Source organism: Lemur catta, chromosome 10, assembly GCF_020740605.2.
Source record: "Lemur catta isolate mLemCat1 chromosome 10, mLemCat1.pri, whole genome shotgun sequence".
Taxonomy (NCBI): domain Eukaryota; kingdom Metazoa; phylum Chordata; class Mammalia; order Primates; family Lemuridae; genus Lemur; species Lemur catta.
In genome coordinates, this window is record NC_059137.1 from 52,202,777 (window position 1) to 52,228,661 (window position 25,885).

The 25,885-nt window shown below is 42.3% G+C and overlaps 1 protein-coding gene across 2 annotated transcripts in view; it reads left to right on the forward strand.

The window, feature by feature from the left end:
• Nucleotides 1-4,181: 4,181 nt before the first annotated feature.
• TTC39B (tetratricopeptide repeat domain 39B) overlaps nt 4,182-25,885 on the forward strand; it is a 99,131-nt gene continuing 77,427 nt past the window's right edge. The window contains exon 1 of one of the 2 annotated variants that reach the window (XM_045562173.1): nt 4,182-4,430. In XM_045562173.1, coding sequence (XP_045418129.1) covers nt 4,389-4,430 — 42 coding nt within the window. In that variant the 5' untranslated portion in view covers nt 4,182-4,388. The remainder of the gene's footprint in view (nt 4,431-25,885) is intronic. The other variant, XM_045562174.1, reaches the window with a different exon arrangement.

A 25,885-nucleotide genomic window follows, 5' to 3' on the forward strand; every position in this document is an offset into this window, starting at 1 on the left:
GTTTGTTCTGGTCCAACATTGATCAGAAGTTCTAAAATGATTTTGCTCGAGTGAGTGGGGGCGGGGTGTATGAGAACCCAGAATATCTAATAACATGTAATAGAAATCTGGAGGTTGGTACTTCAAGTATTTTGTGGGAGCACCACAGATATTAGGAATCCAGACTTCATTTGCCTTTGTTCTACTCTTCTAGCTTAAGGCTTCTATTCTCAAGGTATTACCTCATGGTCCAAGAGGGCTGCAGCAGCTACAATCACCACGTTTTAGGCAGTGGGAAGGAGGAAGGGCAAAAGGGGAAAGGGGCACATGCCCCCAGTTGAGTTATTTCCCTTCCAATGTATTTCCTAGAAGTGAAATATATTTCACTGGCCAGAATTCAGTTACACCAGCCATTCCTAATTATGCAAGAGTCCTTTGAAATTAGTCTTTTAGCTAGGCAGTATGCTGCTCTTTATAAAATTAGGTTATCTTACTAATGAAGCTAGGGGAGAATGAACAGGGGGTGATAATGAGCTGCCTCTGCCATAGATAACCTATTTATTCGTATTGGTCTTGTTTTTAAATCTTCAGTGCTCTGCCCTGAGATTGCATGTTGGCAAAGTTACTCTTTGTGTTGTTGCTCTCTTTCTTCTTTGGGTCTCACTTTCCTCATCTGAAAAAACAGTGTTACTCTAAAAAGATGTTGTGAAAATAAATAGGAAAGCAACTGGAAAGATTTTATATATATGAAAAAAGTGAATAAACAACTGTTAGGTAGAGCAAAATTGATGTTTACCCAGCTCCCAGTCCCTGGGACAGGGATATTCTGAAGGGAAGATTTCAGCCTCCATTAAGGGATGAGGTTTTTTTTCCCCCTAATATGGAAGCCTCTGCTAGGGACGTGGATATTTCTCTTTAGATCACTGAGGGACTTCTAAGTGCTTAGCGCTTATATAATTTTGAAAAAATGAGTAGGTATTAAAGATAGTCATCATGCCTGCCACATTACCCTAGAAAACAGTATTTACATTTTAGACTACATGTAATTTACATTCTTTAAATCTCCCTCATTATTACTGGATTATGCTAAAACATTGGCATTTCTAGGTCTAAACAATAATGCTTAACATACTATGAGCTTTTCATACTTTCATGCATTCATTCAATAGCCATTTATTACTTATCATGTGTTGGGCACCGGCGTTTTTGTTATAGACACAAAACACAAGGTTCCTCCACTCCTGGAGCTTATATTACAGTGTGTGTGTGTGTGTGTGTGTGTGTGTGTGTGCACGTGCTGTTGTTGCGGGACACAGACCATCAACAAATAAACGAACGAGAGTTCCAGGTAATGATGAGTGCTCTGAATACAGCAGGAGGTTGTGACAGAGCCTGGCTGAGAGGGAGGAGTTGTTTTGAAGGGGAAGTTTTCCTTGAGGAGCTAAACATGAATGTGAGACAAAGCCATTGACAAACACGAGTTACAATGAGCACTTATTTCATGGATTTGAGCTTCTCGTACTAAACAAATCATGAAGATTCAATTTTTATTTAAATCAAGCATCAGCAAAAAACTCTACATCAGCTAAGGGTAACAGTTCAGGAACATTAAAGATTAGATTGTGTGCAACATTAGATTTATTTTGAAACCCAAACAGCTCCTAGTAGGTGTGGCTTCAAAATGAACCAATTCACACATCCTCTTGCTTAGTCTCTATGCTAGTTGCTTCTGGGAAATGGAAAATCTGAGTAATCTCACTTGACTGTTAGAGTATAATGTTATCAGTGAACTGGCAAGGGGGAATTCTGTTATGAAAACAAATTCTAATTTCTCTTTGAAAAAAGCTGTTTTATATTTGTGATTCATGATCTTGTAAAATCACACGTGTAGGAAAAGAAAGCTGACATCTTTCTGGAGCAAAGCAAATTTGATTAGATGTTCCAGTGGCCAGAACACATTTATTCATTCGGTATTTATAATTGAAACATAAGTGGTGTTCATCCTGTGACATGAATTTAAAACATAAAGCGTTTTAGATTAGATTCTTCATATAAAAAATTAGCAAAAAATCCCATCAAATTTCATCAATAAGTATAGACTTTTGAAAAATTAGACTTGATTCTCATTATAACATAATCATGTCACTAGTTAGAGCCAAGTTCTAAAATTTGAAGAGTTGAAATTCATAAGACAGAATAACAAAACATTTGGGATAAGAAGAAGCCACTAACAAGATGGTTTTATGTCAAAAAAATGTGGTATTAATTTAGGAACCGATGAACTTTAAAAAACAGAATCATGTGTGAGTAATACAGAGTAGAATCTGGACCCAGACAGGAAATCAAACCTCAAAAAGTGAAACATAAATAGGAGGAGGTAGGAGTGGGGTGGGGGGTGGGGGAAAGAGTGGAAACTTTTAGGGTTATTGAAATTAAATGACATCTAGGTCCCTTCTAGTCCATCTGATTCTAAATATCCAAAGAATATGTTAACCAGTTTTTAAAAACAGCTTTATTAAGATATAATATACATAATCATAAAGTTCAACCATTGTAAGTATACAGTTCAATTATTTTTAGTAAATTCAGAGAGTTGAGTAACCATCACCACAACCTAACCCATTGTTTTGTGGTTTTGGGGGTAGAAACCGTTTTATTTTTCTATTATAAAGGTACATAGTGATTCATTAAAATTGTAGAGCATGTATCAAGGATGCAAAGGTGACTTACTGCAAATGTGTGTAATGGACATGTACAGGCAGCTGCTCTACTGAAACAAAAAGGGAAAAAGGGAGGGAGGGTGGCTGAAGGCAGTACAGAGCAATGGTTATCCGCCAGGCCCTAGATCAGACTGCTGGGATTCAGATTTTAGCATTCCTTCTTACTTAATAGCTGTGTGGTCTCAGGCAAGCTACTTAAACTCTCTGAGCCTCAGTTTATTTATCTGAAAGATAATACTACCTTATTTTATGGGGTTATGAAGAATAAATGAGATAATATATTAAAGGGATTCAGCATAGTCCTAGCATATAGTCAGAACTCAATAACAGCTATTTTAATAATGATCACTGGATGAGTATTAAATAGCCTTTCGTGAGCCAGACATAAAAGATCACATGCTCTATGATTCGATTTCTGTGAAATTCTAGAAAAGGCAAAATGATGGCAATAGAAAGCAGATTAGTAGTTTCCAGAGCCCAGGGAGTGGGCGTAGGAAATTGACAGCAAAGGGTCACAGGGAACTTTTTGGAATATTCTATATTATGATTAAGATAGTGTTTTGTAAATACTTGTCATTGAATTTACACACTTAAACTTGGTGAATTTTTTTGCATGTAAAATAAAGCTGACCTCCCCCCAAATTCTTAAAAATGTAGCTTTTAATTTTCCAGTTAAATAGTTCAATTGTTTTACATGTCAAAAGGAAGATTCAATTTCTGAACTCAGCCAGCAAATATATGTGGAGCACTTGTTATGTGCAAGGTACTGTTCTAGGTGCTGGGGATGCAACCTTGAAGCAGACAGACACCATCCTACCCTCATGGAGTTTATAGTTCAAGCACAAATTATACACATGTTTGGAGCTACAAAGGGGTCAGTGCAGGATGCTATGGAGAGGATAAACGGGACCGGGTGGGGGAGGTAGAGGAGCTCTAAGTTGTATAAATCTCTGTCCTGTGGTTTTTCTATTTATAAACATACATATGAGCAAACACAGCATCCCTGTATCTGAAGACGATGCTCTCAACCTACTGTCTGGGCAGGTGGCGTGTCAGAGGCCTCTAGGTGACCATGACCCAAGGCTGCCCTCTGGCCACACCATCTGCGAGATGCGCTTCCCACCTGGCGAGGGAAATGGCCCGGCACCGGACCAAGGATCAGGTGGATGGGAGCGCAGCTTTGACCTTGGCCTCATCAACTTGGCACTCTCGGGGTTCTAGGCGCGCTCCAGTCTCCGCAGAGCACAGGCAGCGGTAACCTTGGAGAACCTCCCCAGAGCGGGGGCCAGGCCTAGTCCCTCCAAGACTCCATCTGCAAGGCGACTCCGCCCGCGTTAGGGGGGTCGCCGGCTGGGGGCGGAGGCGCGTTTCGGGAACCTGGTTGGCTGCTCCCGCGGGAGCGCGTGGGGGGCGGGGCCAGGCCAGAGGGGCAGGGCAACCGGGGCGGGGCCAGCGGGGGGCGGGGCGCCCGGCGACCGCTCGGGAAATGGATGCTCGGCGGGTCCGCCCACGCGGGGGGCGGGGAAAGCGCTCGCTGAGCCGCGCTCGAGCCCCGCCCGGGACCCGGCGGGAGCGCGGGGCGGACTTTTTCGTCCCTCACTAGCGCTGGGCTGAGCCCGCGGCGGAGGCAACGGAGTCGTTTCTGAGTTCCCCGCTCGGTTTCGGGGCGGCAGCGGCCGGAGGAGGAATATGGCGCTCGTAGGCAGCCGAGCGGAGCTGGAAGCCGACGAGGTACTATCTGATGGGGCGTGCGGGCACGTCCCCTGGGGCCCGGGACGGGAGTCCGGGAGGGATGAGAGAGCTCGGCTGGGGCGGCCGAGGTCCCGCCCCCGTGGTCCCCTGCCTGGGACAGGCTACGGGTGGGGGTACCCGGCCTTGGCAGGTCTGTCCCGGCTGGAGCGCGGAGGGGCCCTGCGGCGCGCCGAGCGGGGAGGCTGCCAAGGTCGGGGCGCCAGCCCCGGGGGGTCGTGGGCTTGGAGGACCCCGCGCCCGGCGGGTGCGAGCGAGCGGGACCCGACGACCGCAGCTCGGAGCTGTTCAGAGTCTCTCCAGGGACTCCTGGGCTTTACGAGGTCTGACCCTGAAGTCCCAGCTCTGGCCCTCCGGGGTTTTATGGAATCGTCTCCCGATATGAGAATCTCACCATCTTTGGAAGTTTCCTGGTGGCAGGACCAACAGGTTCACGATCTGTGAAAAGAGGGGGACAGCGGAGGGAGAAGGAGTCGAGGGGTATCTTCCCGGACGGCAGGGCCGGGCCGGACTGCTGAGAGGCTGGAGGGCTGGAGGGCAGAGCGGCAGCCCGGGCTGTGGGGCTTCTCCCTCCCCGGCGCCGGGCCCGGGCGCTTCCCAAGCAGGTCCCCAGTGTCCGTAGTTGACGGAGGGAAGGAGCTTTGAGATGCGAGTCCGGCCTCCGGTGCTCTCGACTGTATTTAAATAATTAGCTACTTCCTTCCGTCGCCGCGCGCCCGGGTCTGAGCACCTTGGGGCGGGCGCGCTAGACCTGTTGATGTACGGACTGCGCCTTTCAGCACTTGGCGGCTGCGGAGAGAGCGCGCTCTCTGGCGCTTGAAGTTGAGGCCGCTCCGGCGGTTGTAGCAGCACCCACGGCGGCCGCTGCCGCTGCTGCTGCCATTTTACCTGACTTGAATTTTACAAGTCGCTGTCTTTAGAAGGCTTTGATTTCAAATGATGCAATAGTGGATGATCTGGAGGAGGCAGTTACGATTCCTGCCCATCTCTTTAATGCCAGGAAACTCTTGACAGCGAACACTATGCTTGAAATGTGGACCTTAAAATAAAAAGAAAACAGAAGGTGAACTACAGCTCCTATACATGACTGGCAGACAAGAGGCCGGGCTGTCCAGAACCTTTCTGATAGCCTATCCCTTGTATTGAGGGCCACCCCAAGACCACAGACCAGTGAACTAGAGTTTGTTCAGCTGCATCTATTTATTGTTGAAACTTTTAAACTACACATAAAGGCAAATGATGAAATAGTAGATCTGTAGCTATTTTCATCTGTGACAACCTTTATTTATAGCTTTAGGCTATCTTTTTGGTATGACCTGGAGCCAGCCGTTTTCATTCGTGTTCTTCCTGTCCTAGTTCTCTGCAATCAAAGTAGTAATGCTTTCCTGGTGCTTTGACCATACATTCTCTTCCTTCCTCGAAAGTTTTTATGGGTCCTTTTGTATGTTAAATTAAATAGTCACGTTTGTAGCATGCAAGGCTCTCTACAGTATGGTCTTCATCTCATATACCCAGCTTGTCCCCAACAATTCCCTATGTAAAACTATTTAGCTTAATCATATTATAAATGAGGAAATGAGACTGTAGAGTGAAATATTTAAATCCTGGTCTGCTTGTCAGAAAAAATTTGCTATGCCTAGGGCTATATAATTGCCAGACCAGGGCATTGTTGAGGGGCTGCTATAGTAATAATTAACACGGGGACAATAGGGAACAATAGATGTAAACTGGGACTGTTGCAGACACACTAAGACATATTGTCACCCAAGCTATGCCCATTACCTATAAGTTGAACCAAAGTATTGACATGCATTAGCTGATGAGGAAGGCTCTAGCTCTGTGTGGGAAGTTAGGTTTTAGAGCAGCAGATAGCCTGGCACACAGATCCTTGGTAAGTATATATTTGTTGAATGAATGAATGACTGCAAAAAAGATGTTGCTTAAAAACTTCTCAGTTTTTGCTATATCCTTTATTTTTTTTTCATTCAATAACTGTTAGGCTTCTATTACATGCTAGGTACTGTAACAGTCCTAGTAGATAAGCAAAGTACAAGCAGAATTCTTTGTTCATCCCAAATTCACTTTTGTCCTTCATGGTGTACCATTTCCATTGGTATGGATTTAGCAAGCATTTATTGAGCATTTGCCCTGTGCTCAAACTTGGTAGGTGCCTTAGAAGATACAGTTTTGGCCCTCTAGGGTTCTCAGTCTGAGTAGGGAGCTATGACATGTCCACAAGAACTCTAGAAAAGAGCTCAAGTCAGGGTAAGCAAATAAGAAGTAGTGTATTGTAGACTGGGTACCTTGGATTTATTTGTAGAAAGTCCCTAACTTTCTGTAAATGGACTGAAGAACCCTACTCATGAGTTAATAAGAACTTTGTTCTTTAATTTTACTGGATGTGTAAATAGCATATTTCAGCTAGGAAGATTTTCATACACTTAAGAGAGAGAGTCTAGTAGTCTTTGTAGCCACATTTGATATTGATAGTATTTGTAGTTATTATTCGATAGTCTTGGGAAGTAAATAGGGACAAAGGAGTATAGATGGAAAAGTACTAGGCTGGGAATTAGGAAATCTGTCTCTCTGCTCTCTTTGCCCTACAGTCATTCATCATTTATTTGTGGAAACATCTGCCTATCTTAGGTGCCAAGCCCTGTGCTAGCCTGGTGATACAATAGTGAACAAGACAGACAAGGTCCTGTCCATGACTAGTGACCTTGATTGAGCAAGTCTCTTAACCTCTGAGGGCCCTTTCTGTTTCCTCATCTGAAGAAGGAGTGGCTGGATGAGCCCTAAGTATACTTCTAGCTCTAAAGGTGTCTGCTTTTGTAGGGGAAAAAAGGAGGTCCTTTTTCAGAGAAGAACTAATAATATGGGAATCCTTTTTCTTTCAAAGTACCCAAGGAATGATAGTAGAAGCTTTCATGGTAGCTATGGGATGGATGTTTTCTTGGGTAAACTGATTTTTTTAAAGGTGCTAGGACAATAAATGTGGGAGCACAGATGTTAGGACTTGTATCCTCAATGTAGGCAAAAATTGGTTCTTGGGGGAAAAAGCATCTTAGATATTATAATGGTTTGTGGCCTCCAAAGCTCAATTAACAAAATCTTATTTCTTAACATTGAGATTTCTCTCGTTGGGTTTTCTTGGGTATTGCATGAGCAACATTGACATTGAGTTCGTGGAAGATGTACAGAATTTTTGCAAGGTCAATACAACAATTTATGGCAAATATTAAATAGATGTCTATAGTTAGAGGACTTTCTCTCTTATTAGTTGCTTGATCTTGAAGTCATATCTTGATTGGTGACCTCTGCGTACTTATGGGCTGCCTTTGGCTGCCTTGTGGGTGTGCCTTGCTTACATTCGGCCCTCTGTGTTTTTGTGTGTGTGACCTGGGATTTGAGAATTAAATGAGAATAGTTTATATTTTATTATTTAATTGTATTAAAGTTATTTAACCTGCTGATAATTATGTCAAGTGGTGAAAAGGAAAATATTGATAATATCTGAATATCTTGCAGCTAGTTAAGTTGAAAATTGTTTTCTCATATGAAACAAAAACTTAATTAGAAATAACTCTAATTTTTTCAATTGTCTTACTTTTGCTGGAAAAATAACAGTTTTGAATGTTTTTCAAAAATTTGGTTACACTGCTATTATATAGTTATAGAAATTGATAATTTACATATACAACTTGATGCATTATATTTTATATTATAATTACATTAGAATACTCAGCCAATACAGTTATAAGGTTAAATGTTAATAGCCTTAAATTTTTAAATTTTACTTTTAACTTAAAATTTTTATTGCATCATTCTGAACCTATTATTGAATAAAAATAGTAAGCTTTATACTTAGGCTCCCTAAGGGGGTGATAATGAAAAAAAGTTGAGACATACTGAGTTAGGAAAAGAAATGGTTTATGTGACAGATGCTTTCACGGCCTGCTTTTTGGCCCAGGAATTTTTAGATCTAGTTCTTATTTAGAAAATTTCCCCTTGGAAGTTTAGATGAAGTTTTGATAAAATTGATTACCACAATTTTCTTAGAATCAGAGTCATTCTTTCATTCCACCAGTGTTCATTGAACACCACTCAGGTGTCAACAGTCTTTAGATGCTGGATATACACACGAAAACAAGACAGTTGTTGCCCTGGCAGAATACACAGTCTAGTAAAATAGTGACATAGGTAAGTAGTTATATTTTTGTGTCAGGGTAGGTTTTGGGTAGGAGGGCAGTATGGCTTATCATCCAAAGCATCCAAAGCAGTGTGATTTATCACCCTATGAAAGTAAATGGGGTGCTTTCAGTAGTTACCCCGGGACAACAGGTGCAGTCAGGGATGGCTGGCCTCCCTCGTATAGGGGCTGCCAAAGGCCTGAAAGGAGAGATGGTGTTTGAACTGGATTTCGAAGGGTGAGCAGGGTTGTGTTGGACAGAGCCGGTGGGATAAGGTGCAGGCCTTGGAGGAAGTTGAGATGGGCTGGAATGAGAGCAGCACGTTTGGCACAATGGGAAGGGGAACTGCTGAGGGCTGAGATCAGAAAGGCGGGCTTGGATCACGTGATGCCGTGTCTGGAATGTCAAGCAAAGGAGTTTGGGTTATATCTCTTAAACAATGGGAATCTGGAAGGTTTTTAACTAGGCAAGTGTGATAAGATTATTTTAGGAAGATAAATCTTTAGGAAGGGGATGTAGCCAGGTTGTGGAGGTGGCAGCAGGAAGGGCAGGAGGCTGTTGCAACAGTTAGTGTGGGAGGTGGTGAGGACTGAAGTGGGGCAGAGGCTGTGGGTTTGGAGAGAAGAGGCCAGATGTGAGGAACTGCTCGATGAGAACATGAAGGAGGACTTGGCTTGGTGACTTGTGCCCCAGTTTGAGGGTCAGTGATGCCGGGAGGGACGTAGGGAGGAGTTAGTTGTTCAGTGATAATTTTGGGTTCCTTGTGTGGCTGGGCGGGGTGCTTTCACCTATGGAGGAGGAGTAGGGTTAAATCTCATCCCCTTTCAGGGTGCAGAGGATGGGGAAGGATGAAAAGCAGAATAAATAACCCTTGTGGCTCATGGCGAATGTTCTTACTGAGGAGCATGTGCCATTTGTTCATGACAGAATGCATTTGGAAAATGTGAAGGAAGGATGTTTGTAAATTGGTAATGCAGGTTAGTGGAAGGAAACAGCATCACTTTACCATCAGTCCCAACTCCAGCTCAGGTTAACAAACAGGCAATTTCCCCAAAATGTTTGATTTTGAATCTCTCAGAATCACATCTATTCTTTGAATGCTGCTTTCCCCAGTGAAACTTTCCCTCAGTTTCTATTCTCCTGCCCTGTACCTGGGTAACCCCCTTCCTTCCTTTCAAGTCCGGTAACACAGTCATGCTTCTGTGGGTAGTGTCAGTTCTTCCCTGTGTTAGCTGTTTGTCTTATCTCAGTTGCCTGCCCAGGGTGCTGTTACTAATTATCCACAGTGTGAATCTGATACTGCCCATTCTGTGAGACTCAGGGTTTCCATCTAGCCATCTGTTGACAGCCCCCAGCCCCCACTGGCCATCTCAGGCGGAAGAGTCTACTGAAGTTACTTTGTGCGTACTTCCCAAGATGTGTACCCGGGGACTCCCATGGGTGCTTTTAAGGCTTCCTGGAGGGGGGGGGATTTCCTTTTTCAGGCCTGTCACCAGGCTCTGACTGTGTCAGAACTCTCCTCCTCTACCCCTGTGCTTACTGCTCCCTCCTAATGTACCACATCTCTTCACATGCAGAGCCACCATGGGCAGCCAGCTGCATTGGTAGGGTCATCACACCTCTCTTAGGGGACTCCTGCAGTGTGGAACACCTGGCAGTTCCTAATGCCATCATGCATGTTAAGTTCTTTATTAAAAGATTGTGGGTGTGCTTTTTTCCTGTGTTCTGTGGACACATCCGTTGGCGTTGCTGATATCATGCTGACATATAGATAGGGCCTACGTGTTTTGAAATATTTCAGTAAAATGATACATTGTATATATTTGTTGGGTCTAAAGGTAGCTAGTAAGTGGGAATGATTCAGTCTGACCTGAGGTGTTGAGAATTGTGCTGGGCACTGGAGAAGCAAGCACAGCTCCTGCCCTGGGTTCTGGTCCAGTGCGGGGTAGGGGCAGCTGTATGCTGAGAACCACAGAGGAGGGTACCTCACCTGGGGGGAAGGGTAGTCAGAAGTGGCTTCCTGGAGGAGGCCATTTCTTAGAGATTCTGAGTCTTGTAGGGGTTAGCCATGTAGAAGTGATTTGGGGATGAGGAGAGCTCTTGAAGTATGTTGCAGGGAGAGGGAATAGCAGGATTGGGTATGGAGGTGAGGGAGAGCCTGTGGTGCTCTGGGTGGCTGGAGTGGCAAGGGACGAGGCTGGGGGGTAGTGTTACTAGTCAGGGTTCTCCAGAGAAACAGAATGAGTAAGATATGTAAATATATAGATGGATAGCTGAGAGGGGATTTATTAGGGGAATTGGTTCACATGATTATGGAGGCTGAGAAGTCCCACGGTGTGCCATCTGCAAGCTGGAGAACAAGGGAAGCTGGTAGTGTGGCTCAGTCCAAGTCCAAAGTCTTCAGAACCAGGGAAACCAATGGTGTAATTCTCAGTTTGAGGCCAAAAACCTGAGAACCTGGGGGACCGCTGGTGCAAGTTCTGGAGTCCAAAGGCTGGAGACCTGGAGTTCTGATGTCCATGGGCAGGACAAAAAGGGTTTCCCAGCTCCAGGAAGGGGGAGGGGAGGGAGAGAGAGAAAGAAAGGAAGAGAGAGGATGCAAACTCACTTTCTTCTGCCTTTCTGTTCTATCCAGGCTCTCAGGCAATTGGATGGTGTCCACCCACTTTGGGTGAGAGCAGATCTTCCCTACTCAATCCATTGATTCACATGCCAATCTCTTCTGGAAACACCCTCACAGACATACTCGAAATACACAGAATAATGCTTTACCAGCTGTCTGGGTATCCCTGATCCAGTAAAGTTGACCTAAAGTTAAGCATCAGAGGGAGGAAGGGCCATTCAGAGTCTTTCATGCCAGATTGTCCAGATCATGGTGTGCACTTAAGGCTTTCAGCCAAGGTGTGGCGTGGAGAGATTAGCACTGTAGGTGGCTCTTTGACAGGGCATGGAGGCTGATTGGAGGCAGGTGATTTTCTGGTGTTATGTTTGTTAGTTGAATGACAGTTGTAGCCCTCTGAAGGCGCACTATATGCAAGGGTAGCTGTGTTCTAGGATAAGACTATAAGTAAGATACGGTTTGAGCCTCTGTGGAGCAGACAGTCAGGAATGTGGACACAAACAACTCTAACCTGGAATGTAGCAGAGAGTTTAGAGAGAGTTCAAGTGGCCTTGTGCTCCCAGAAGAGAAGAGGGCTCTTACAGAGCGGTCGATGGGGACATTTACCCTGCCCACCCCACCTGCCTGGGAGTCAGCTGACTTGGTTTCCAGACCAGCCGTGTGACTTAGAGCAAGTCCCTTAACCCTTTTGGGCCTTGGTTTCCTCAAAGGCAACATGAAGTTGATGATCTGTCTGTAAAGTTCCTTTCAGCTTTGACATCTGTCAGCTAGAAGGTGACACTTGATCTGGGTTTGGAGGGGTGGAATTTCAGCAGGCAGTGAGGGAGAAGATCACCTTCATTCTCTGAGGCTGAGGAAGTAGCAGGGTAGCATGCCCAGGCCTGGCTGTAGTGGGCTGGAGGCCTTGTGGCCCGAGCAGAGGACCTGCAAGAGTTAAGTGATTAAGGCAGGAGAGCTGCAGTGGGTGTGTCCCAGCCAGATTTTGATAGGCCTTGTATGCTTAGCCGAGGAGTTTGGCTTTTTGTTTTGTTTTGTTTTGTTTTGACAGTGTGTGTGTACTCTCCTGTATTTGGGGAATATTTTTCCTTTTCTTCTCTTTTTCCTCTTTTTTTTTTTGTGATAAAGGAGGCAACGATGATCCCATTTCTTTGGTTTCGCTTTCCCTTTCCTGACCCCATTTCTAAAGTGCAGTTTTAAACTGATGACTCTAAGCCGAGACGCAGCGGTTAAGGAGACAGACAGGGTCAGACACGTTTGAGCAATTCCACAGGCTTATGTGTCATCACATAGACTCGCCCTCGGCTTAGTTCTGAGCTACAGAGCCAGCCTGACCCAACACCCTGGTGTGGCCAGCAGACCACTCACGGTTTCTTTGCGGGTGTGTTTGGTCCTCCCTTCCTCCCTCCCTTCTCAGACCACTTTGTCCTGGAGTTCTGGGGCTCCTGGTTTTTTTCAATGCATGAGTCATAGTCCTTCCACTCAGAACTGAAGGAAACAATGCTCAGATTTCCACATTGTTTTTCAGGTCAAATGGGGTATGATCTTTTTGAGAGGAGGTGGACAAGACAGATGAGCACAGAGAGGGAAAGTGAGACCTGCCTCCAGAAGTACTTATATGTCATCGTCTCTGCAAAATCATTGATCAAGTGCTCTTTGACCAAGACCAGCCACCTCTGTGCAGGGCAGTGTTGAGGCTCTGAGGGAGCAGCTAGCTTGGGTTCAGATCCTGACTTCCCGTTGCTGTCGGGCCTCGGGCATGTTATTTAACTTCTCCAATGCTCCTCATTTATGAAGGATGAAATTGCCTTATACTTTGCAAAGCATCCGGCACATAAAAGTCCTCCTAAAATGCCAGTTCTCATTTCCCTTATGCTTTTACTTTAAGGTATTGTTGCCACTGTTCATGTTATTTATGGATTTGATGAAGAATTCACAGCTAACCTTTTGGTGTGTTAAAATATATTTTTACCTTACTTTTGCAGTCAATTGAGAAGAAAATTCTGCAGAAGTACACATCTTAGAAACAGGAGGGAAATGATTGGCCCAAGGTCACTCAGCTAGCTTAGGCACAGAAGGATTAGAAGCTAGGTGCCCTGACTTTAAATGCAGTGCCCTTTCCACTAGGTCAGGGGGCCACAAACTTCACCAGAAGGCCAAATGCAGCTTGCACCTTTCCTGCCTAGTTTTGTAAATAAAGTTTTATTGGAACACAACCATGCCCATTTGTTCAGGTGTTGTAATACCTATGGCTGCTTTCCCACTGCAATGTATAGTTGAGTAGTTGGGAAACACACTGTATGGCTTACACAGCCTAAATATTTAGAGGTCCTTTATGGAAAAAGTTTGCTGACACCTGCTAGGTGATTTCTAGGCGTATATGTGAGTTTGTTCCTAATGTGCTGTAAGCTTTATCAATTAAATTTGCTTATTTCCTTCATACTCATTAGGCATCAAAAACTGGGAAAACTAGAAGTTGATTTGACACATCCCCTGAAGTGGTGTGGTGCCAGTTCTGCAGTCAGATAGACGTAGGTTTGCGTTCCTGCTTCTCTATGTACAGCCTTGGATAAACTAGCTAATCTCTCAAAGCTTCAGTTTCTTTATCAGAAAAATGGGACTAATAGAACCTACTTTATAGGGTTATTGTGGGGATTAAAGGTCGATGCAGCGCTTAGCAAATGGGGCTCAAACCTTGGCTCTCAGCACTATTTTTGTGAAGGCTACACTCTGTGGCCACTTGACATTGTTTTACCAACACTGTAAGGAACCGGTATTGTATAAAGGTTGGCCCATCCAGGGTCCTGCACAACAATCCTCCACGCTGGGTTCCCGTGGATTCCTGTAGGATAAATACAGTTACCTCTCAGGCTAACCCAGGACTCCAGCTGGGTAAATTCTGCAAGTTTACAGTCCTTTCCTTTCCTGAGGGGAGAAGGGAAACCACTTAACACAAAAGAGTAGTAAACAGGGCTCAAAGGGCCATCTGTTCTAGCTCCCTCTAAAGCTGAACACTGTTAATATTTGTCAGGGAGGGAGGTGGCAATGTCAGTGATATTTTGGGAATGACATTTGCTGACACATAAATGGTGTTGTAACCTCTGGTTTCTCCAAACATTTAGTTGTGTTGTCCCTTCTTTCCACTGGTAAATGTCATGAAGTTCTTGCAGGGTTTTCGTGTAGCTCCTAGATGTTCGTAGGAGACTATGGCATATGAAAGGTATGTTTGTGCTCAGTTACTGAGTATAAGACTTTAAAAGGTAATGGGAGGTGGCAGTTGCAAGCACTTCTGGGGGCCTGGAGGGACTCTAGGGTTCTTGCTCTGTCCCAAAGCAATCTGCTGGCTCCCACTGCTCTTAAGTGCAAGTCCATTCTCACCTTGCATCTGAAAATCTGTCTACAGCTTCTCATTGCCTTTGAGGTAAGATGCAAACACTTTAGCATGGCATATAAGGCTTTACTTGCAATCTTGCTCAGTGGTTTTCATAAAAATCACGGGGCTGGGGAGCAGGTGGCTTGTGAAAATGCACATCCCTGCGTCCTGCCACCAGCGATTCTTCCTCAGTAGGTCTGCAGTGGGTCCTGGGCTCGTGTTCCTAATGCAGACCTTTAACATTAGCCGTTCTGATGTGCGATGTGCTTGTAGTTCCTCTTCTCATGCCTCGTTTCCCAAAAGGTCTTCCTTTCTTACTTCGCACCCTTTTCATTTGCTGTTTCCTCACCTGGCCAATTCTTCTTCTTCTTCTTCTTCTTTTTTTTTTAAACATTTCAGACCTCCCTTAGGTACCACTCCTCTTCCAGCCTTTCCAGATACTACTTCTTTCCTTCCCGTCACATACTCAGTAACTACAGTCATGCCTCGTTAAACGTGGATATGTTCTCTGGGAAATGAGTCATTGGGCAGTTTTGTCATTGCGCAGACATCGTAGAGTGTCCTTACAGAATCTAGGTGGTATAGCCTACTACACACCTCAGCTATATGGTGTAGCTTATTGCTCCGAGGCTGCAAACTGTGCAGCATGTTACTGTACTTCATACTGTAGGCAATTGTAACATGCTTACAAGTATTTGTGTGTCTAACCATATCTAAACCTAGAAAAGATGCAGTAAAAATATGGTATAAAAGATACAAAATGGTACTCGTATATAGGGCACTTATCATGAATAGAGCTTGCAGGACTGAAAGTTGTTCTGCGTAAGTCAGCGAGTGAGTGGTAAGTGAGTATAAAGGCCTAGGGCATTACTATACAGTTACTATACACAACTGTAGACTCTATACACCGTACACTTAGGCTATACTAAATTTATAAAAAATTTTTTTTCTTTCTTCAGCCTTAGCTTACTGTAGCTTTTTTACTTTATAAACTTTTTAATTTTTAAAAACTTTTGGCTCTTGTGTAATAACACAGCCTAAAACACAAATATGTTGTACAGCTATACAAAAATATTTTCTTTCTTTATATCCTTATTCAAGCTATTTTCTATTTTAGAATTTTTTTATTTTTAGTTTTTACTTTTGAGACAGGATCTTGCTCTGTCACATTTTTTTACTTTTTAAATTTTTTTGTTAAAAACTAAGACACTAACACACACATTAGCTCAGGCCTACACAGGGTCAGGATCATCAGTATCACTGTCTTCCACCTCCACATTTTGGGGGCAGTAACACACATGGAGCTGTCATCTCCTCTAATAACAATGCCTTCCCATGGAATACCTCCCGAGGGACCTGCCTGAGGCTGTTTTACAGTTAACTAATTTTTTTAATAAGTAGAAGAAATACACTCTAAAATAATAAAAAGTATAGTATAGTAAATACATAAACCAGTAACATAGTCATTTATCATTATAAAGTATTATATACTATACATAATCATATGTGCTATACTTTTATATGACTGGCAGCAAAGTAGGTTTGTTTACACCAGCATCACTACAACCGCATGAGTAATGTCTTGCACTATGACCTTACGATGGCTACAACAATGTCACTAGGTGATAGGAATTTTTCAGCTCCCCTGTAATCTTGTGGGACCACCATCATATGTGTCTGGCACATGAACCATAGCTATGTGGCACATGATTGTATTTAGCATTTCTGGCTGCCTTGAAGAACTGTTTCCTCTTCGGCATACATGCTGTGGCATTCAGCAGGGATGGGATATAGGTGCTCCTGTGTTCTGGCAGGAAACCGTGGCCCTTCTCCTCTGTAGAAAGTAGCAAAGAAACTGCTTTTAGTGCTTTTTTAAATCCTTTCAATCTGGACGGAGAATTACCTCCAGGTAATCCATTAGCATTAGAGTAATCTATTAGCATTATCTTAAGACACTTAAAAACACCCAGCTTGGCATGGATGCAAAGAGAAAGGAACACTTACACACCCTTGGTGGGACTGCAAACTAGTACAACCTCTGTGGAAAGCAATATGGAGATACCTCAAAGAACTAAAAGTACATCTACCAATCCCACTATTGGGCATTTACCCAAAGAAGAAAAAGTCATTTTATAAAAAAGACAACTTGCACTCAAATGTTTATTGCAGCACAATTCACAATCGCAAAAGTGTGGAATCAACTCAAGTGCCCATAAATACATGAGTGGATTTATAAAATGTGTTGTATGTATACCATGGAGCACTACTCAGCCATAAAAAAAAATGGGGAACTAATACCTTTTATAACAACCTGGATGGAACTGAAGACCATTCTTCTAAGTGAAGTATTGCAAGAATGGAAAAACAAACACCATATGTACATACTATTAAACTGCAACTAAACTGGAACTAAACTGGATCAAAACTTATATGCACATATGTAAGTAAAACTCAACGGAAATCAAGCAGGTGGGAAAGGGGAGGAGGAGTTGGGTAAATTCACACCTAACGGGTACAATGCACACTATCTGGGTGAGGGCACACTTATAACGTTGACTCAAACTGTACAGAAGCAGTACATGTAACCAAAACGTTTGTACCCCCTTAACATTCTGAAATAAAAACAAATAAAAACCACCTAGCTTTATTGAGGTGTGATTTACGTATCATAAAATTTGCTCCTTTTAAGTGTTCAGTGATATTTAGTAAATTTACACAGTTGTGTAGCCATCACCACAATCCAATTTAAGAAAATTTCTTTCACCCCATAAAGATTTGTCATACCCATTTCCTCTCACCTCAGTACTCTGTGAACACTTAACACAATTGAAAAATTAAAATCACCAGGAGAAAACAAAATTTCCCAGGCAGAAATAAAAATGAGCAGGCATTATATATGATGAGGTTACAAGTGTTAGGCATCAGAAAACAAAACTGGAGAGTAGAGTGCATTAGTAGGAGTCAGTGGTTGGCTTTGCTCTCACAGTGTGACACTGTCATCAGAAGAGAGGGCTGAGAGCTATATGAATTACCCTTGCCCACGTGAGAGAATTCATTCCATTTGCAAGAAAGCAGACGAGGTATGTGTAGTTCATATGGATGATGGTTTTTCCTGATTTTCTAGTTCAGTCCTTAAAGCAGGTACTATGTGTCCAACATGTTTAAATTCATGCTGGGAGGATACACAAATATTTGCACTTCTGAGCCATTACCAGTTGAATAAAAGGGACTGTCATTGTATCCAAAGTCTCAAGTAGGACAAAGAATGTAACAAAATCAGCCTCTTTTCTTGCACACCTGAATTTCAGATTTGTTGTGCCTGTTCCTAGCAGGGCATGGATGGGCTTGCAGACATGAGTGGAGTTCTGCCCCTTGCTGGCAGTATGACCTTGAGCAGCTTACCTACCTGCTCTGTGAGCCTCAGTCTCCTCATCAAACAGGGATTCTCATGCTCATCCCATGGCTGCTGTGTGCAGCTGTGACATGGCACTCAGTGCCTGGCATACTGTAAGTACTTGTTTGCAGCCATGAATTTAATTGGCAATTATGTATAAATTTTGCTGTATGTTCATATAGCTAGAATTTTACAGAGCAGGGAAGAATCATAGTAAGATTGTTTTAAATACTGCAACTAGCCGTATTGAAATCTTGGTATTAAATATTCATTTACTGATAGAAATTTTAAGATCCACTTTTAGGAGAAAAGGTTTTGTTTTTGTTTTTATTTTTAAATACAAACAGCAGTAATTGTCCTTTTGGAGGACTGGCGCAAGCCAGGTAACCAAGGTACTTAGAACCACAGTCTCCTCATTCACACAGTGGTGCTAAATGATACAATGTGTGGGACTTTCTACCTGGGGCAGATAGGGAACACTCACAAAATGAAGATAATTATAATGTAAAAGCATATAATAAAAGGTTTTAGAAGCCTGAGGCGTTCACGTTTCTAACAACTTGCTCATTTAGTAATAATAGCATATGTACACATATGGTATTTCTCGTAAGTTTGATAAAAAATACTGAGGTTCTTGAAATTCTTTGTGTCTGACATAAAGCAAACCTAGTTTGATTTCATAAATGGTAGGGATGACTTTGCTAAGGTGTGGAGCTCTGTAAGTCTAATCGTATAGCTATTATATTGAAATTTAAAAAGTAAAGCCTCTTACCAGCTTAGAAAGAATCGTTTGTTCTAAAGGTTTTCCTTTCTTTACCTCCCTTTGTGGTTCATGGCGGAGGTTACATTTTAACTGAAAGGAGAGTGCCCTGTGTGATGCGTGCGGGCCCAGTCCAAGTGGGGCTTCAGGGCTGTGAGCTTGGGGAAACAGGTACCACACGGCAGTGGATCAGGCTCTGACATTGAAGACTGAGGGGCATGTGACGTCGCTTTGTTAAAGACCGCAGAGTGTTCCATTTCAATTGTGGCAGTTGGAGATCATCCTTTTGTAACTTTTAGGAGCAAATACAGGGCTTTGGGGAGCGATTTAAAATAGCATTGCTCAGCCAACAATAATACCCTTTCCATGCCTCATCCTCGATTCTCCCTTTCCGCTGCCCTCTACCTGCCCTTCCTCCACCACCACATCTCTACCATCAGCTAGTCCTGTCCAGTCCGCCACCCAGCCAGTCCACTCCACCAGCTTCTCATGCCTACGCTCCTGGGAGAGCGTCCCGCTGGTCTCCCAGCTTCCTCTCTGCCCTCTGTAATCTGCTCTCCACTCTGCAGCCCAAGTGCTGTTTTTCAGATGTTAATCACATGTTACTCCCTCACTGAAAAATGTTAGTGGCTTTCCGTGGCATTTAGAAGAAAACCCATGTTCCTTCTGTGCCCTGCACGGTCTGGCTCTGACCTTCCTCCTCCAGCACACCTGCGGCCCTTCTCCCCCTCGTTCCCTCTGCTGTAGCCACTCTAGCTTCCATTTGATTTCCCGAACATGCCGAATTCTCCCCCACCCTGGTGCTCTGGCGTGGCTGCTTCCCAGCCTGGCTGACGCAGCCTGACCAACTCCTCGCCTTCCCATCCTCACTGTGAAGGTCAAGTTCTGAGTAAGCCTCTCCTTGGGTCCCGTCTTCAAAGCCTCCCTTCTCTTTGCTCTGCTCTGCATCCTGTTTATCTCTTCTCAGCTATGATCACAATCGTGTGATCTTGTGTTTATTTTCTTCCCTGTCATCTATCTTGTTCTTGGCAAGTTTCAGTTGCAGGAAACAGAGACTGCTCTAGGTAGTTTAAGAAAGAAGAGTTAAGAGAATCAGGTGCTTACAAAATGCGAGGAGGGGCTGAAGGAGTGGTTGGTTCTAGGCTGGTATCCAGGAGTGACCCTCAGTTGATCTAGAACTAACCCACGCAGGGGAGGTGCTGATACTCTGTGGCCAATGATTATAGAGGTAAGAGTTCACCGCACTCCACAGGAGCTGTGATCCAGGGACTGGGAAGCCCAAGTCAAGAGACTTCTGTTGCCACTGCCTTGCACACACAGGAAGCTGGAGATGCTGCTGCTGAAACAACCTCAGTTTGCCCACCCCTGCAGGACAGCAGAAAATGTCAGAAAGGGGCAGGAAAATGACCTCAGTCCTCCAGATCTTGCACAGGGAACCTCATTCACGGCGAGTCAGTTCACTTCCACAGCCACAAATCTGTAAGGCTCTCAGGAGCTACTGTTTGTGATTTTTACAGAGTTCCTCAAATTTCTGTTTTATCTCCAGGACTCTGTTATGATTGACTTGTTCTGTTGTCTCTAGCTATTTCTCAGCTTTCTTAATTTTGTCAGTTCTTTGTTTTCAGATTGGCTGTGCATCTTTGCCAGTTATTACTATAGATCTCTCTCTCTCCTTCTCTTTCTCTCTCTCTCTTAATTAAAAATAAATGATTTTAAGAGACTGGGTTTTAGAGGTCTGCATTATGATTCTCATACAAATGCTGATGGCCCTTGAGGTTCCCCTCTAAGCATTAGAGCAATGAGTAAACAGATCAGAATTATAATAGTAAGGAAACTCAGTTTCAGACAGCAGCACATCATTTAATATCCCCATCTTAATAAAGTCCACTTTGGTGTGTCAAGTATGTAAGTCAGTGGCTACATACCTCAGTTTTCATTAGGAGAATTGGAAAAATAATTGAGTCTTACTGTTGACATTTATCTGTGCCTTAACCTTATAAGATTACTTGATAAACCAGAATTCTGTTAGTAAGCAAAGTCTGTGTATTAGAATTTTCCGAGGGGATAAACCGAAAAATTTAAAAGTTGGCTAGGCCAAATTTAGGACAAGTTGAGCACCAAGATACTTAAGGACAGTCATATATTATAGACCATTGAAAATAATAGGAATCCTTGCACACATATGAATGATAAATAAATAACTAGATAGATAAATGGAGGAGACAGAAGCTTTTGCTTTAGTAGAATGCCAGAGGCAGATTGGTAGAAGTGGAGGGAATGTTGTTGGAAACCCAGTTTTCAGCTGTCATCATAAAGATTGAGTTAGGCAGGCGTCACCCTAGGTGCTAAATCTAGGGGCACAATTGAGTGAGAAGCATGATGTTTACCTGATTTTACACTACTACCTCACCACAGACTCCTTATTAATTCAAGAAGGAAATAGTTGACTATGCAGTGGAGAAATAGAACAATGCCTTGACCCCAGATGACCAAAATTAACATCACAGGTGGGGGTATGTGAACATCTGTGCCTGGGGATATAAATATCCCTTCTGTAGTAGGCTAAGCTGACTCCAATCACAAGGAAACATTAGAGGAACTTCATTTTTTAATTTTTGTTTTTGAGACGGCATCTTACTTTGTCCCCCTGACTAGAGTGCAGTGGCCAGATTACAGCTTACTGCAACCTCAAATTCCTGGGCTCAAGTGATCCTCTCACCTCAGCCTCCTGTGTAGCTGGGACTACAAGCACATGCCACCATGCCTGGCTAATTTTTGTATATTTTGTAGAAATGGGGTCTTGCTCCTGCTCAGGCTGGTTTTGAACTCCTGGCCTCAAGCGATCCCTCCCACCTTGGCCTCGTAGAGTGCTAGGATTACAGGCATGAGCCACCGTGCCTGGCCAAGATTGACATCCAAATAGACTGTAGCATCAGACAGAATAGGCTCATTTTCCAGCATCTCTGCCAACTGTGGATATTATCAATCTTGTAAAGTTTTGCCAGTTGTAGGGGCAAAAATAATACTTTTAAAGTGCACATTTCTAAATTTATTGACTACTGGATTTTTTCTTTGTGCTGTGAAGAGTATACTTCACACCGTTTATCTGTTTGTTTTGGTTGTCTATTTCTTATTTTCCTGTAAGAGTTCTTTTTATATTCTGGATGATAGTTTTTTGCCTGTTAAAGATGCCTTAATTACTTTCTTCTACCCAGTTGCTTGTCTTGGAAGTTTTAAATTTTTATGTAGTCTTATCTTTTTACTTTATGGCCCTGGTTTTTGTGTCTTGCTTAGAAAGATTGTCTCTGTTTCAATATTGTAAAAACATTACCCATACTTTTTTTATTTTTATATATATCTCTTTAATCTATCTGAAAATTTATATGTGGGTTTAATTTAATTTTTGCCACAATAGGTAACCAATATGCTCAGCATCATTTATTAAATAATTCATTGTTGTTTCTTCAGTGTAAAATCTTAACTGAATAATAAAATAAATTCCTATATGTACAGGAATCTGTGTCTGTATTCTTTATTATGTTCTGTTGCTCTACTTTTAAAAATTAAAAGAAAATTTATTTTATTATTGTTTCTGCTGAATATGTGGAACTCCTAGTCTTTTCTCTCTTAGACTGCCCCAGAGAACAAATTTCAGTTTTCAGCATTTCTGCTAGGTACTTTGCTAGTACCTGCAATCTCTATGAGGATCGGTACCATGAGAGGGAAGGAAGGTACTGTACGAGTGGTCCAATATTTGGACACACAACTTTTCCCTGCAGTAATTATGATGAAAGTTGTAATTTAATGAAAGCTGACATTATTGAGTACTACTGTGGACTAGGCATCATGTAAAGCCTACATACATTTCATTTAATGCTTTCAACTCCATGAGTTTGGTCCTATTGTTATTCCTGTTTTACAGAGGATGAATATGAATCTTGGAGCATCTAAGTAACTTGCCCAAGGCCACATATAGTTGATCAGTGATGGAACTGATGGTGGGACTCTACATTCCATGATCTTAGCATTATTTCTCCCTTGAATTTAAAGCTTGAAGGCAGTGGGTTTTTTTGGACAAAGAATTTTTTATATCTGCCAACCCTTTACACTTTGTTTTATAGATTTTTCATATTTTTTTCTCACTCTATCCTCAAAGAATCCAATGGGTTGGGAAATTTGATGTTTTATCCACTTGTGCAAAGGTGGGCAAACTTTCTCTATAAAGGGACAGATAGTAAATATTTTCGGCTTTGAGGACCATGTGGTCTCATTGCAACCTATTCAACTCTGTGATGAGTACAGGAAAGCAGCCTTAGACAATATGTAAATTGTTGTGCTGTGACCCAATAGAACTTGATTTACAAAAACAGGCAGCAGGTGGAATTTGGCTCAGGCTGTAGTTTGCTGACTCCTGCAGTAGTAGACATGTCAGCCACAGGGAGGCACAACCTGGATTCTTAGTGCTAAGTATTGTGCCTTGTCCACTTCCTAACCTTCTCTGCGTTGCAGCGCTAGTACTACTCAGCAGTGCCTTTAGAGATTCAAGTTGCAATGATAATCGTGATAACAACTAATGTTTATGCTGGATACATTGTTGTAAATGCTTTTCACATGTGACATTTAATCTGTGGACAAGCCAGTCAGATGGGAAACTGAGGCACAAAGAAGGAAAATAGTTTCTTCAGGATCACAGAGCTAGTGGGTGGTGAAACTGGGGTTTGAACCCAGGCAGGATGATTCCAAGCCTGGAAAGCTTGAGTTCCCTTACTTTCTCCTGCATTAGGGGGTTTCTCAGTTTGAGGTCACCTTTGAAGCCTTATTCTTTGGGAACTGCTTCTTATGGGCACTCATATTAAGTGACAAGGTTCTGTGTTCTCTGACATTTCCTGTGCAGTAGAACTACAGGTGAGGGAATGCTAACTGCCACTATTATAGCTGGAAAGTTCAAGGATGGAGCAAAATAGTGTAAGTTTTTTTTTTTTGCTCATCCCTGGGCTGCATAGAAGACTTTCAGCTGTAGAACCACTTTAATAACAGTAGAGATTATTTATAGAGTGTCTGTTGTGTCAATAGTGTGCTAGGCGCATTAAATATTATATGTTATCTCAATTAAATCTCACAACAATGCTGTAAATTAAATGGCATTATTCCCACTGCACAGAGGGAAAAACTGAAGTTCAGTTATGGATAAGTTAACTAAATCTCTGAGTCTTAGTTTCCTCATTTGAGCATTATAATAGCTCTATCTTATAGAGTCATTATGAAGATACTATGAAGATTAAATGAGTTAATGCACATTAAGGATTTAGAGCTGTGCTTGGCACTTAATAGTGTTACCTGTTATTGTTTGTTGCTATTATTATTATTAGAACATAGTAGTAGTAATTGTAGAGGTGAAATGCTCACTTTTTATGATTATTTGTGAATTGGAAATAAGCTTATAAATATCCAACTTAGTGCCTGGGTATTAATAGATGGAATTTATGATCATTTTTCATAGGAAGAAGCTATATAAAGCTCTATACTTTTAATTTAGAAATACCGCTACTAGTGATTATTTCAAAATTAAGTAGTTTAAAATGTTAAAACTCAGTCTCTTTTTCTGTTTGTTGTTTGTTTTGTGGAAAATTACTCCCCTGCAAAAATAGTATGCCCTAGTTATTTCTCTGTTTATAGTAAATTAGGCAGATAACGTAGGGTTGGCAGTAGAGGACAGGAGTGCTGGATATATTAAGTAATTTACAGGGTGCATTTTATAGCCATAAAAATAGTAACTGAAGACTCTGTACAAGGGAGTAAAATAATTTGCTCATTTATATTAAACAAATTCAATATGCAATTGTAAAAAAACTTATTTTATGTATGCACTTATATACTGTACATTACTGTGCACATTTTATGTTTGTATGTACTCATTTGTCTATGGGTTATGTCCAGAACTATGGGTATTCCTATTATAATGGCAATTTAAAGTATTTGTTCAGTGTTAATTTTGACTATACGTACATGATTTTTCTTTTAGGTACTGACCTTAGAAAAGACCTTAATTGAGGTACAGATTAACCCCTGCCTTAAGCTGTACCTCATCTCTGTATAATGAAATGCAGAAAGGGAAGATTTTTTTTCCCCCTTTCATGAACATTTTTTAACACACTAATTCATGTGTTAGAGACTAAAGCAATGCTATCCATTTCCAATTTTTTTGTGAGAGCGACATCTGGTGGTTCTTTTTTAATTCTCATGGTTGGAAATTCCAAAGAATCAGGTGTGAATGGCTTTGCTTGGTCCTCAACACCAGCTAGCTATTGAGGATCAAGTTAGTACCACTGATGGGGCTAACCTTTGAAAAGCCCAGCGGTCCATTTGGGTGAAGACCTTCCCTGAAGGAATTTAGTTTTAGCGTGTGTGATGGACAAATAGTTGCCTTGCAGAAGATTTCTGTTTAATTCAGAGAATTTAGGATTTTGATTAAGAGATGGCATCTATGCTAACCTTTCTGCTTTATTCATGAGAAGGCTGGAGCCATGAGAGGTTGAGTATGTTGGCCAAGGTCTCACTGTGTTGGCCAGTGTCACCTGTTCCATGCCTTCAGAGAACATTGATGCTCTCTCATGCAATAAGAATTTAAAAAATGTAGCACTGCATATAAGATGTTACTGGTGGTAGCCCTCAGGATCCAGTTGAGGAGTTTAAATGCTCCAGAAGGCCATGGGCTACTTTTTGAACTTGACAAATAGATTACAGAGAATTGAATGGCAGATATGAACAGAATGGAACATTATTCCTGACAGATGAGCTCAGGGTACATATATTTTTTTAAAAAAATGTTTTCTGCCCAGTCTTTCTTCTGAAAGTCATTCACAAAGACATAATAAATGTATGTTTTAAATTAATTTATCCTGATTTAGAAAAACAAATACTTCACTTGTTATTATAGGGAGTGATATCACTTAAGTGTACATGTTTCTCATATGATTCCTTTAGCAATGTTCTCTTTCTCTTTATGTGTGAGAAGATTTACCGTCAATATTTGAAGAATACTCCTGGTGTGTCACTATGGTAATCGTTATAATAACTGCTGTCAGTCTGGTTTCCCATTGTGG